The sequence below is a fragment of the Alligator mississippiensis genome, chromosome 12, assembly GCF_030867095.1.
Source record: "Alligator mississippiensis isolate rAllMis1 chromosome 12, rAllMis1, whole genome shotgun sequence".
Classification (NCBI taxonomy): domain Eukaryota; kingdom Metazoa; phylum Chordata; order Crocodylia; family Alligatoridae; genus Alligator; species Alligator mississippiensis.
The window spans coordinates 2,872,764-2,886,123 of record NC_081835.1 but is presented as its reverse complement, the minus strand read 5'-3'; the positions used below and the strand labels follow the sequence as shown (position 1 = coordinate 2,886,123).

Genomic DNA, 13,360 nt, shown 5'->3' with positions numbered 1-13,360 from the left:
CACCAGAAGAATAAATATAGAAATGAAATGAGTTTCCTCATTTTAATGAACTTTACATATTTTTAGCATCATTCCTTTAATGAGCTTGTATGCATCAGCCTAATGCTTTGAATTCTTAAGCAGTACTCCCGAGGAAATTAAAGCGGTTTTATTTTCCAGTGTCAGAAAATCACAAGTGAGCTGCCCAGCTCTTCTATGGCGGGGAGTATAATTTCCTAAATTATTCTTTCCTCTACTGAATGCTCAGAGCCAGGCAGGGGGAAAAAAGGCTTTCTGCTTGAGCTATAGAAGAAAGATCATTGTTATTTGTGCAGAGCTTTGCAAATGTCGAATTAAATGAATTCACATACAGGTGGCACAAGAGGGTACAAGTGAGGGTAAGGGAATGGCATTAAAAAGTGAAAAGTGATACCTGAAGAAGAAAGAGAGTTTCCTGGCAAAGCGCTCCCCTAGGCAGTGGGTGAGTCTCTTGGAGGAGCACTGAAATCCTCATCCCGTGAGATTTTGGGAGCTCTGATACATGCAACAGAGACTAGAAAAGTGCAGGGTGGGGCAGGGGGTTGGTGAAGATCCTCCTCCATCCTCGTGAGCCCAGCTGGGATCGTTAGGAGCTGCACGCTCAGATCCGAGGGCAGACGAGAGCTCTGTAATTCCTGTGCTCATCTGTTAATTCTTCCTTGGCCAAAGTGGAGTCAATAGGGAGGCAGCAGTTGAGTCCAGCCCTGATCTGTAGGAGGGTTTCTCTCTTTGGTCACATCTGTTTCCTTCCAGCTTCTGCTGGCAATAGAGTTGATGAGCTGAGATGTCTGTCCTGCTCACTTCAACGACCATTTGATTGATAAGATGCTGCCTAAAATTATGTACTTCAGACAGTTAGCTCATTATCACAGCTGCCTTCGGGGCCCAAACAGAAGCCCATTAAAGTGAATGAGCAATAATCCATTGACTTCAGTGGGCTTAGATAGGTCCCTAGGTTTGATTTGCAGAGAACTTGTGATAAAAGCATTACCCCTGTCTCCTACGCCCTGGGGAGCAAATTCTGCTCAGTTACATCCGTGGAGAAACTCCACTGGCCTCGCTGGAGTTATTCTGGATTATTATCATGCCGGCATAACTGAGAGCAGGATCCGAAAACAGCCTCCGTTGTGAAGTGCTTCTCTTCTGCGGCACTCCTGTTCTGGCACGCGGCTTTGTTGTGCAATACATTTAGGCTGTCAGTCAAGGATTTGACTGTTACTTGTGCAAATATAGAACAACTAGAGACAGCATGTTGCAGCCCTCGTCAGGACTGAAATCTTCCGGCGTTTCACTCCTGACACTTGTTGAGAAAACAGCACTCCGTTTTGCGAAAATCAGCTCTATGTTGGGACTTGCAGTTTTTAAAAAATTGTTCAAACAGAAAGCCTCTATGCAGAAGGTCCCAGCTGGCTTTCAGGCTTACTGTGGGGCTAGCGTTACCAGAAGTGAAATCTTAGCTGTATTGAAGTCAATGGCATAACTCCTTTCCATTTTAGGATTTCAGAGCGTTGTTTTTTTTTTCTGATTTGCATCCTAATTTATGTTGAGAAACATAATGAGTATGGTCTCATACTGGAGAAATGCCAGCAGGAGACCATACCATCTCATTTAGGTTGCCCATGGCAAGAGTGTACAGGAGCCATGCTGTCTTTGGACCTAAGGAGCTGTACCTGTGTCATGATATGACACCCAAAGACCTGCCCCTGACTACAGTCAGACCTAGACATGTGCAGATATGTGTTTTAACATAGAGATCCATCCACCAGCATAATGAAAAGCTACAGTTTTTATATTTATTGCTGTGGAAAGAAGGTGAAGGTATAAAGGAGCGTGAGAGAAATGTGATGCACTGCAGTCACTATAAATTAAATGGGTTTCTAGCACTGGGTGATGTCTCTGGTTCCATTATTGCTATTTTTGCAAGTGGCTGTATTGTGGATTTGCCGTGGCAGCTACCACATGTGTTTTCTTAGAGAAAACCATCATTGGAAAGGCTGAATTCCCTTCCTTATTTAAGAGCACCCAGTTCACCTGCATTGCATAATCAGAGGATGTCCAGGAATTGGTCGTGTGCTCATGAACCGAGTTATTTGGTTGGGTTGGTCCCATTTTTCCAGGGGTACCCCCGTTGGTTTTGGATGTGCTAAGTGATGTACTGGGCGTCAGCTCCCTCAGCAAAATGGTTTGATGGGGGCTAGAAAGCAACACTAAGGGTTGGGGTTTTTTCCCCCAGCCTTTCCCCTTTCAACGTATTCTTCTGACTGTGCAATCGCCACTCAGCAAAATGAAAGGACTGCTAAATTCAGCAGCTCCAAAACGGCCTTGACTTCATACCCAAGCGGATCTCTTTGCAGGTTTTGGCTCTCATTGTAGATCGTATAATTTATGCTTATTGTGCCCTTGCCATTCATTTTTGTCTTAAAGAGGAGGAGGAGGAGAGGAAATAATGCTGAAAAACATTAAGACTAAAATAGATTTTTATGTTTCTGTCTCTGCAGAGTATTTTGACAGCAGAAATCGCAAACTGCTGCACTGTTTAAGAGACTCGTAGCTGTTCCTGATTTTGTTTTGACTTTAGAGTTTAGCTATGGAGAAACAACGCTGAAGCGCAATAGGACCATCCGTTGTCACTCCTGAACTCAGTCCAGCTGTTCTGTATTTTTTTTCCTAGATACTTGTGGGCCATTGGTAAAAATGTCTGGAAGAGATGGAAGAAAAGGTTCTTTGTGCTGGTCCAGGTAACCCATTAAACTAAAATTCAACCTTCTCAAATTCTCACTGTTAATCCCTCGGGTTCCTTAAAACTGTTTGAACCATTTTCGTGCTATAAAACTTGTTTAAATCTGATTTACGAACCACTGTAGTTAGTTCTCAACTCTGACGTACTATGGGAGGCTTCTTAAGAAAAGTATTGCCTGCAAGACGGTCCAGATTTCAACCTCCATCTCATAGCATCCCTGCAGTAAGTGTGACGTGAAATGAAGGCAAGCCAACAAGGCAGGATGAATGAGGGAAGGGGGAATAAGCTCAGCCTAGCAAGATCTGTGATTCTTGGGTGTGGGTGAAATTCGGTTTCTACTCGAGTCGGTGAAGCTGTATGATCCCCCTTGGGAGCAAGACTTGGTACCATCTATTAGGCATCTAAGCGGTAGTTAGGTGACCACGTATCTACGTTCGATCCTATTCCACCCTGCTCGAGCCCCTGGAAAACCCTTACTGCAAAAAGTGGGTGAAGACCTTCTCCTCCTTGCTGCTTGTGACTCAGTCTGAAGGACAAGATGAAGGTACCTTAAAAAAACTAGTTAAGTTTTCCAGGGACCTTTCCAGGTCATGTTTAGAGGCTCAGGCATCCACTACATGGGCCAGGCTGCACCCTGGATGTTCATCTTCTCTCCCTAGATTTAAGGCTTCACATGGACAAGTACTCTCATTATCCACAGCCCCTCACCTGGCCGTTCTGCACATTGCTGTGAATTTTCCACTCTTCCAGTTTTGGGGACATCTGTAAATTGGTTGAGCGATCGAAAGAAATTTCTAAAAAAAAAAAAAAAAAATCAGACAGGAAGTAGGTACCTGTCTTGCAGAAGGACTTGTTGGAGATGGTGTAATTCAGTGGATCCAGAAGATCTCTTGTGCCCTCTGCACAGTCTGGAGCTGTGCTGGCATTGGTGGGAAGGGAGCTGGCAGGGTCCATCCCATCCTCAGCTGCTGTAGGATGATGCACATTTTTAAAGAATCAGAAGTGTACCCAGGGGTGCTCGTGCCTCTGGGCTTTCGGGTACAGGTTAGAGCCATCCTGAAGTGCCCCAGCAAGGTGGACCAAGGCCACCTTGTCCCCCTGCCCATGGTCCCAGGCTCGTAGCGTTGACTTTCTTTCCATCTGCCTGCTTATTCTTAGCCACATTGAGGCCGTAGGTTGCTGGGTTTATTAAGAGCAACTAGATTATAGGATAAGGGCCTCTCTCAGCCTCCGATCCTGTAATTGGATTGTCCTGGCTCCTATAGGAACCAAACCAGACGCCTGAATTGTGATATTTTTAAATGTATGCAAATGTGAATACGTGGGTCTCCCTTCCACTCTTGTGTCCTTCCCTCTTCTCTCTTGCTTCTCCCCTGGCCTCTTCTCCCCCGACACTTCCATGTGGCAACGTCGCCTTCAGACGCGTGCAGACATCCCGAGGTGTAGGACAGGGCACAAGTATCCGGGGAGGCCTGGCAGGAGACTGGTTCCTGTATTAAGAGCGCGGGTGCAAGTTCACTCGCTGCTGGAGCACAAAATCAGTTCATCCGTAACGTGGGTAGGAAAGTCGTTTCCGTGCTCACCTGCAGAGAGACGGGCCATCCCGGTGCCTCGAGAGAGGATGGGTTTCTATGTCGGGGAGGAACGGTCTGTGATTTGGGCAGTCGCAAGCACACCTCTGCACACCGAGGAGCTGAACGAAGTCACCGAGCCTCTGCCCTCATGCCCCTAAGTAGGAGAGGACAGGATCCAATCCAGCAAATGTAATTCCCTTTTGTAAGCAGAGCTGCACCCCTCTCTGAGCACTGCCCACCCTGCTTGTAGCATGTGCCACCCTTTGAGATGAGCAGCAGCAGAACAGCATACTGATTAGATGTAAATGATATGGCAGAGACTCGCTACTTGCCTAATTTTAAATTCTGAGATATGCAGTGTGAAAGCGATGGCAGAATATGGCCCTGAGGTTGGATGGAAATGGGTCCGCAGCATCGCAAGTGAGGGAAATGCTTGGGAAAGGCAATCCTACTGCCTGTGGCAATGGTAAGCCATGAAAGCTTTTAGAGTAAAGGGTTGTGTTTTTTTCCTATGACTGGCTGAAAAAGGTAACGCACATTCATCCCGGCGTACACGTCCACCACTGACATGTGCCCAAGCTCACTACATCGGCTGAATGTGCTCTCCCCAGAGATGCTAGCCAGTGCTGGGTCTTGGGATACGTAGTTGGGATTTTTATATAGCATATGGTGCCCACAGTAATTCACTGCTAGACTTAATGTACCCTATAGGAATTGTTGTTTTGTTGGCTACAGTGGAACAAATCACCCCGTATTGTAATCATTCTTAGGAGCCAGAGGAATAATTACTTTGAGATTTCAGACTGAATCTATTCTTCTTCTGTCATCTTCGCCAGAACCCCTTTTCCACTCTCTGGCAGCATATGGGAAGTAACACTTTTTTGTACCTGGATGACATGTCTGCTGTATGGCTTGAAGCAATTTTTCAACTGATTGTGTCTGATGGTGTTTGGAACCAGATCAACTTGCTGCAGATTAGAAACAGTTGTAGTGTCTATGCTGGGATCTATAGTTCTGGTGACAGACTCCCTAAACTCAGTATAATTTAGACCAGCAGTGACAGTTCCTGCTTTTAGCAAAACTCAGTTGATTCTGGGGAAGATCAAATGAAATCTGTGTTTAAGAACTCCCAGTAATCACCAGTATAATGCAAGGAAATAGGAATTGTGTAGGCAAACATCCTGGTTCATCACAACCAGCCTCTGGACCACAACTGGGATCAAAGTATCCATCATAACTAGGACCCAAGTATCCAGCCCTTGCTTGTGTGGTCCAAATCTGTCCGTGGGAAATTCCCGTTTAAAAGTCAGTGCACGTGTGCACAGGAAATAGGTTTGCTACCTAGAAGGGTTAAGTCGATGCATGGAGAGCTGGCAGTCTGCGTGCACGTAGGACGGTGTACCTGCCCTGCTCAGGTGTCACATAGGCAGCCCCGTGCTCAGACATGCCTGACGGAGGAGGGTGCAGCTGCGTTATTGCTCTGAGCTGATCAGAGCACAAAGCCCTGCCCTAAAGCTTGAGGCTGAGCATGGGGTACCTTGCACCCTGCAGATGTAACCTCAGGAGTTTGCAAAGCAAATTTGCCTCTGGAACCAGGGAGCTAAAGTCTCCCGTGGAAATAAAAACCTGCCCGGCAGCTGCCCGCTCCTTGGGGCAAATTATTTGTTGTTAATCAACTCAAGGTCCATTTAGGAATTGATCCCAAATGTAGCATTGCCCTGTCAGCAATGAGGAGCAGGGGTGAAGTGGAGTAAGTTGTTTCATGCTGGAAGGGTGAGGAAGAGAGTGGAGTCCTAAGGGAGACTGTCTTGGGCAAAACTGCTGTATTGGATAAAGAGCAGTAAGCATCCCCATGTATTAATCATTAGGGATATGCTCCCTGTGAGGGAATGGGGGAGGAAAACCATGAATAAGTAAAATCTAATTTTCTAACCCAAAAGAAGTGACCCTTGGCATTTTTGTGTTGTCTGTCTTCTCCCTCGGCTCATCTTTTTCTCCTCTCTTGAGTGGTGTTCTTCTTTTTGGATTTCCTGCTTTTTGCATCCTGTCCTTCTGTAAAGACAATTAGCAAAGGCAGTCCTGCTCTGATTTGCCCTCCTCCGTTGTCTCTTGTTCAGTCTAGTTCAAGTCTCTTGTTCTGTTCCTTTCCTCTCCCGTCCGCCCATGGCAGCCTGGGTCGAACCCCGAGCTTTGCTGTGAATGGAGCCAAGGTTTCACCCTCCATCTTCCTGACTTTCCCTGTTCATGCTGCATATCTCCTCCCCCTTTGCTAGCCACTCTTTCCCCTTTTCTCCTTTTGCAGACTCTCAACCCACTGCCAAGTTCAGTTGTTCTGGAGATCGGTGTGAGAGAAATCGCCATCTCCATTGGCGCAGCATTGTCTTCTGGAGAAAAAGCCTGACTCCACGGCCAGCATCTCTCTTCCCACAGCTGCAGTCAAAGACAAACTTGCTGTCACCTCTTAAACTCTGGGACTGCAAAATAATGCATGAGACTCCCAATAGTCTCTTATTTTTCAAGACTGTAGATGTCCCTTTGGGCCTAGGGATGACGTCCCTCGTGGAATAGAAAGGTCCGCAGGGAGTGCGGTCAGCTTCTTCCTGGATCAAGGGGTCAGTGCTTTGGGGAAGCCCCTGCACACACTAGACAGCTCCTTTGGCATCTTAACCCTGAACTGCATTAACTCGCCATTTCTGTGCGACCGTGCTGTGCTGTGGCTGCACTCTCAATGCTTTTTCTGAACAGCATCGGTAGCGGTGCATCGTCTCATCTCTTCCTACTCCAGCCTGGACATGCCTTCTGCCGTTGCCCCTGGTCTGAGTGGGACTTGGGTATCCTCTCTGAGTGCAAACCCACAAATCCCCTAGTGATATTCCTTGAAACCTGTTCTCCCGTAGAAGTCGAGAGGATTTTTGCAGGTCACTCCCTTAAGTGCTCATGGAAGAGAGCAAATCCACTGTGCACCTTTGAGGCTTGTTATGAGCATGGCCCTCTTCCTGGGATCTCTTGAGCGTATATTAACAACCTTTACAGACGCAGGGCAATGGCCACCGTGGTCCCCCTGCTTTCCCTGTGGCAGGTTCGGGTGTGAAGTCTTGTGTCGTATTAGGGGTATCTGTGTGGTTTTGCTAAGAGCTTACACAATGGACTGGGATAGGATGGTTTGGATAGGGATGATCGTGCCTCAGGGCTAGATCACCTCTGGAGGTCCCTGCCAGCCCTACTTCTTTACGTTTCTATGACTTTGAACCTGGTTGCTTCCATCAGGGTGAACCTGGTTTCCATTTACATAACTTGCCTCTCTGCAACCATGCAGCAGAGAAAACTAAACCAACATCACAGAGGTTTAAAGCAATGGAAAAATGGCTGCAGGCCCAGCGCGTAGTTTTTCAGCGGTCCCATGAAAATGCATTTTCTTGCAATACGGTAACTTCTGCTCCATTCATTGTTTCCTGCCCAGTTTTCTTCTTAACACTTGCTGAAGCTCATCTTGCCTTTAAAACCCCTCCCTGACTCCCATCATCAAGTCTCTGGCCTCATCTCTTTCCACAGGAGGGTCTCTCCCATTCCCTGTGTTCACATTCATGTCGTCCCACCTACCTGAGCAGCCCACACCAAGAAATTTCCATCAGGCCCTTTAAAACCCTCCTCTTCCATGGTGCTTTCCAGTGGCTTGCTTGCTCTAAGTTGCACTGTACCTGCTCGCATCTTAGGACAGGGCGTTTTCCAAGAGAGGTGTTTCTTAGTTCTCGAAAGCATTCATCTGCTGCAGAGCCGATGCTTGCTTAGGGCACCGTATCCACCCTGTCATGAAGATGGTCTGAGAGCGATGGCTTTTGGACGCTTCTCTTTTCATTCAACTAATTTTCCTTTTCTGACTTCTGATATGTGACCCCTCTGAAGCATATTATTACTACGACACCTGCTTTAAATCCTTCATCCCCTGCAAAAACCTCAAGCTTTAGCGTTGTCAATAAGCAAATGGGAGATGAGTGAAAACCCATGGACTAAGAGTTTGGTTTTAATTAACAAAAATATCTGTTTCAAATACAGCCGTGTAACAGGAAAAGTATTGCCTTGGTTTTAATCGCCTGAGAAGCGAGAAGTTATTTCAGCTCCGCGGTAATAACAAGCCTCAGTTTTACCAATCTAGGGGGTGCAACGAAAGTGTAATTAACTGCATGTGTCTTAATATTTCATGAAGTCCATCTTGGGTAAGTAGATGGTTCGAAACCACAGACCAAATTCTTCCCAGGATATTTCCATGGAGTCAGAGTAGTGGTATTATTCCAAACGAATGCATTTTGTTATCTTTTAAAAATTGCGACATGTTGACTTTAGCACATATATGTGTTCATGTGAATGTTGAATTGGCTGGTTCCTTGTTGGCAATGGGGAATGTTTTCTGTGTCTAAGAAATTTGAGATGAAAAACATGTAGACTAAAAAGAGCCTGAATTCAGAACTCACTTTGTGTGTCCAAGAAGATGGTTTAAACTACAGGATAAGTGTGAACTATTGGTATAACAGTTGCAAGGGGGGGGAAAGAAACAACAAAAGTCCTATCATTCGAGGTCAATGCTGCATTCATATTGCCTCCCTCCAAGACTTAAATTTATCCAGTCTCCCCAATTTTTTAAATAACTACTTGAAAGATTACTATCCTGGTTATTTGGGTGAAGTCATTGGGAGCTACCGATCGGTAATACATTCTGCAATAGGACCAGGAGGTGGCAGCAAGATCCTACATTAAAGTGCCATTGAATGAATTGCAAATACACGAGTTGTCTAAAAAGTGTGTTTCTGGGCTCCGGGCTTATTTTTAGGTCTATTACAGTTAGCCATTTTAATTTATGTGTTGCTAATAAAGTGGAGTGCCTAATTTCATTCCAAGTCCATGCCACATAATATGCACGTATGTCACTCGCACATTTTCGCTGTTGATCTGTTACTTGTTGATCGCTCTTCTTCCTAGCAATAGCTGGCAAGATGCTTAACATATCCGTTTTAATTTTCCTCCCACAAATGGGTGGCCTTTATGTTTGTTGTGAGTTGTTCATCAGAATAATGTGCGGCAAAGAAAAAGGCTTAGAAGCACATGGTAATAGTCATTAGAGACCGAGAGAGGGCAGCCGTGTACAAGCAGCATTCGAAATAGCCTTCTTGCCGGTAGAATCAATGTCTTCTGCGCTAAATAAGTAACATTTTATTTGCAATACATGCCGCAGAAATTTGTGCTGCACGTATATTGATAATGGAGCAATTTATCTGAAGTTTGGAGGCAAAATCTCTTAGCTCTTTGGCTGCCAGAGAGAGCAAACGGTTGCATGCAGCCTGCCTCTCAAGATGTTTCCTCACTTCCAAAAAAATGCCGAACATGATCCATTGATACGCGAGTTCGAAAGAACCGTCTGAAGTCCAGGCTTCCTCCAGAGGTCAAGAAAATGTCTAAACTAATAAAATTGTGTAAGGGATCCAGGATGTGACACAACCTTAACAAAGTCATTTGAAATCATTTGACAGTAAATTTCCCTGTAAGTTCCTAGCCTAAAGCATGGAGAATCCTTTGCTTCCTCACGGTCTTCTTCCAGACAATCCAGATTCGAAAATGCTAAGTAGAAGCTGGGTCTTGATGCGGCCTGATGGCCTCCTAAAGGCGATTTGAGAGCCTGACAGAGACCCCCGCGGCGGCGAAGGCTCCCATCAAGAAGTTGACATTGAATGTATCGTGTCATACAGATGGTAACTCAGAGGAGTGAGAGCTGCCATTTACAGCACCGATGACAACAGCAGCAGAGATCAGTGGGATTTTAAGATTGCATTAATTTGACTGGCACCTAGCAATTTAGTTCACATTGTTTGTGACAAGGTGTCACTCTGGCATTTGTCTGAGAATGAATGATAGAGTTTCCAAAGCGTGCAGCATCCCCTTTTTGGGGGGAGGTCGGGGGGGACCCACCGTACGTATCGGCGCGGAGGCTTTGAAGGCTGCTGGAAAAAAATGTGTGAGAAAAGGTTCTGCTGAACATGCTCAAGTCCATAGTCTGTCTCATGCTGGCAATGACAGTGAGAAAATACCATCCCCCCCCCTTTGTCACTGATGGATGGCATGCCCTGTCCAAGCCTCCCATCCGTGAGCATCGTTTGTAAGTGTTTGCACTCTGAACTGCCTTGCTGTGGGAGCCCGGTGCCATCCTAGCTTTGTGGTTTTCCTCAGGTGAGTCAATATACATTTGCTATGTGCAGCTACCGGGAGAAAAAGGCTGAACCTCAAGAACTGCTGCAGCTTGACGGATACACGGTGGACTACACTGACCCCCAGCCAGGTATGAGGCACGCCAGCCAGGAGCTTGGCACCTTTGTGGGGTTTGGTCAGGGTCCAAACCTGGAAGCACCTTGTCTGTCTTTGCAGCTGAATGGGGACCCAGTTACTGATGTGTTTGCATTGATTCTGTCCTTGCAAAACTTGCAAGCCACGTGGCCCAGAAATAGATTTGGGGGAAATGGGCTGAACGATGAAATAATTAGAAAAAAATAATGGCACTTAGGTTGGCTTTTACCCATGAGCCTGAGTGAGGCAGCACCCGGCTTCCACAAAAAGTCAACAGGAACCGTGCACCTCTTGAGCCAAAATCCTGACCCAAGTTTTCATTTCATTTCACCATTCCCCCCTCCTATGCTCCCTTCTTGCTATAACTAAGCAATACCTATATGACCTTCGTGTCATTTTTCCCTGGACAGCCCTTCCCAAATTAAAGTCCCAGTGGATGGCACAGAAAGCAAGCCAGGGCACCCTTCCTTGCATTCACTGGTGGGCGCAGGAGTCCAGATGCGGATCACCTTCCCCGTGTGCAATTGCACCTTGCTGCTTCGATTTCACTGGGGCTATTCTGAGTGCCAGGATCAGGCCCTCTGGGGTGAGTTGCAGTATTGCACCCCCCCGAAGCAGAGCTGGGATGTACTGGTGTGACTGGTCTGCTCAGCTTTTGAAGGAGGGCCATGGCAGACTAAGGGCAAAATCCCTGCCCTGTGAATTCAGTGGTAGAAGTCCTCGGGACTTCACGGGACCAGGATTTCACCCTGAGAGATGATCGTGCACGTAGGAATACAGGTAGGGGCAATTCCCTTCCTGACCGGGCAGCTAAGAGCCTGTTTTCTGCTGCTCTAGATATACCGTGATGTGGCGGAGATGAGAATTGGGCCCTGAATCAGGGGCAAAGACAGCAACACGCGCTCACTCGTGGGAAAAGAGAGATGAGGAAGGCCCTGCTGAGTCTCACCCCGGGGAGTCCTTGGCATTTTCGGGAGAGCAATATTAGCGACAGAACAATTAACGAGAGTTGTGCTGGAGAAGGGACCGCACCATTTGGCCCGAACAGCTTGCTTTCTCTGTGAGGGTTGGGGTGAAAATAAGGGGCTTGGCTGGTACATCAAGCTGACACCCAGCTTCTTTAAACTGTGGGGCCAAAAAAATAACCTAACACACCATTAATGAGTGATGATGAATCGTATGATCAGAGGGCAGGGAAGCAGACCCTGCGATGACAGGCTGAGAGCCCTGGGGCTCTTTAGCCTGGAAAAGCGCAGGCTCAGGGGTGATCTGGTGGCCACCTACAAGTTTATCAGGGGTGACCACCAGTATCTGGGGGAACGCTTGTTCACCAGAGCGCCCCAAGGGATGACAACTAGGTCGAATGGTCATAAACTACTACAAGACTGTTTCAGGCTGGACATAAGGAAGAATTTCTTTACTGTCCGAGCCCCCAAGGTCTGGAACAGCCTGCCGCCGGAAGTGGTTCAAGCACATTCATTGAACACCTTCAAGATGAAACTGGATGCTTATCTTGCTGGGATCCTATGACCCCAGCTGACGTCCTGCCCTTTGGGCGGGGGGCTGGACTCGATGATCTTCCGAGGTCCCTTTCAGCCCTAATGTCTATGAAATCTAATGTCTACGAAATCTATGTATCAAGCCTTTGACCCCCCACCGTCGCATGGGCTCATCCTGCATTGGCATAGCTGAGAGCCAGATTCGTGCCTTAGCAATGCCCAATGGTAACCACAGCCTGCTGTGTTACCTATGGATGTGGTGGATATGTCCATAGGCAACACGTCCAGGACTGGACATCTGGAAGATGGCCTTTAGCTCAGCTGGCTGGGCACGGGACTCGCTGTGCACCCTTGTGATGCAAGGGTCACACTAGATGCTCCTTTCCTATGAAAGCATACCCCCTTTTTTTTTTTTAAGTGTCTTCTCTTTCCTGCCAGGCTTGGAGGGTGGCCGAGCATTTTTCAATGCCGTGAAGGAAGGCGACACGGTGATCTTTGCCAGCGACGACGAGCAGGACCGCATCCTCTGGGTGCAGGCCATGTACCGGGCCACTGGCCAGTCCCACAAACCGGTGCCACCCACCCAGGTCCAGAAGCTTAATGCCAAGGGAGGAAACGTGCCCCAGCTGGACGCGCCAATCTCGCAATTCTGTAAGTAGACCCGTTCTCCTACCAGCAGCCGTCTCTGATGGAAAGATTTTCTCCACTGATGTGAATAGATACTCAGAAACAAAAGTTTAACTTTTTTACAAATACTCCATTCTTTTCATCCTCGCTAAGCTGCTTTTACATCAGTGGATTCAGCCTGTGTTTTATACACAGTTGAACCCCAGAGGCGAATTTCGTGGGGAAATTGCTGGTATTTAATAAGATGCAATACTTGATGGAAGAGAGAGATTCTGGGTGGTAAATTTGCAACAGGGCAAAGGCCCGGCCTTGCAGGAGCTTGAGATTCAAGTGCTGGGATTTACCTATGCAATTCAGCTGCGTAGTTAAAGAGGTGGGTAGAAATGTCTAAAATACACAACACGACCATTAAAGGTGGTCGGTCCCCTGAAGAAAATCTAAATGGCAGGAAAGCACATGGTCATTTTAACAGGTTGCCTTATAGACCAGTTAGATGTGAATTTTCAGCACTTCATCTTTTAATTCTCCATTGCTCTGCATATGCTGTGCATCTGTATGGAGTGAGCTGCATT

The 13,360-nt window shown here is 46.9% G+C and overlaps 1 protein-coding gene across 5 annotated transcripts in view; it reads left to right on the top strand.

The window, feature by feature from the left end:
* CADPS (calcium dependent secretion activator) overlaps nucleotides 1–13,360 on the top strand; it is a 245,143-nt gene that overhangs the window by 126,277 nt on the left and 105,506 nt on the right. For all 5 annotated transcript variants that reach the window (XM_059715930.1, XM_059715931.1, XM_059715928.1 and 2 more), the window contains exons 9-11: nucleotides 2,690–2,756; nucleotides 10,549–10,657; nucleotides 12,600–12,812. In XM_059715930.1, coding sequence (XP_059571913.1) covers nucleotides 2,690–2,756; nucleotides 10,549–10,657; nucleotides 12,600–12,812 — 389 coding nt within the window. The remainder of the gene's footprint in view (nucleotides 1–2,689; nucleotides 2,757–10,548; nucleotides 10,658–12,599; nucleotides 12,813–13,360) is intronic.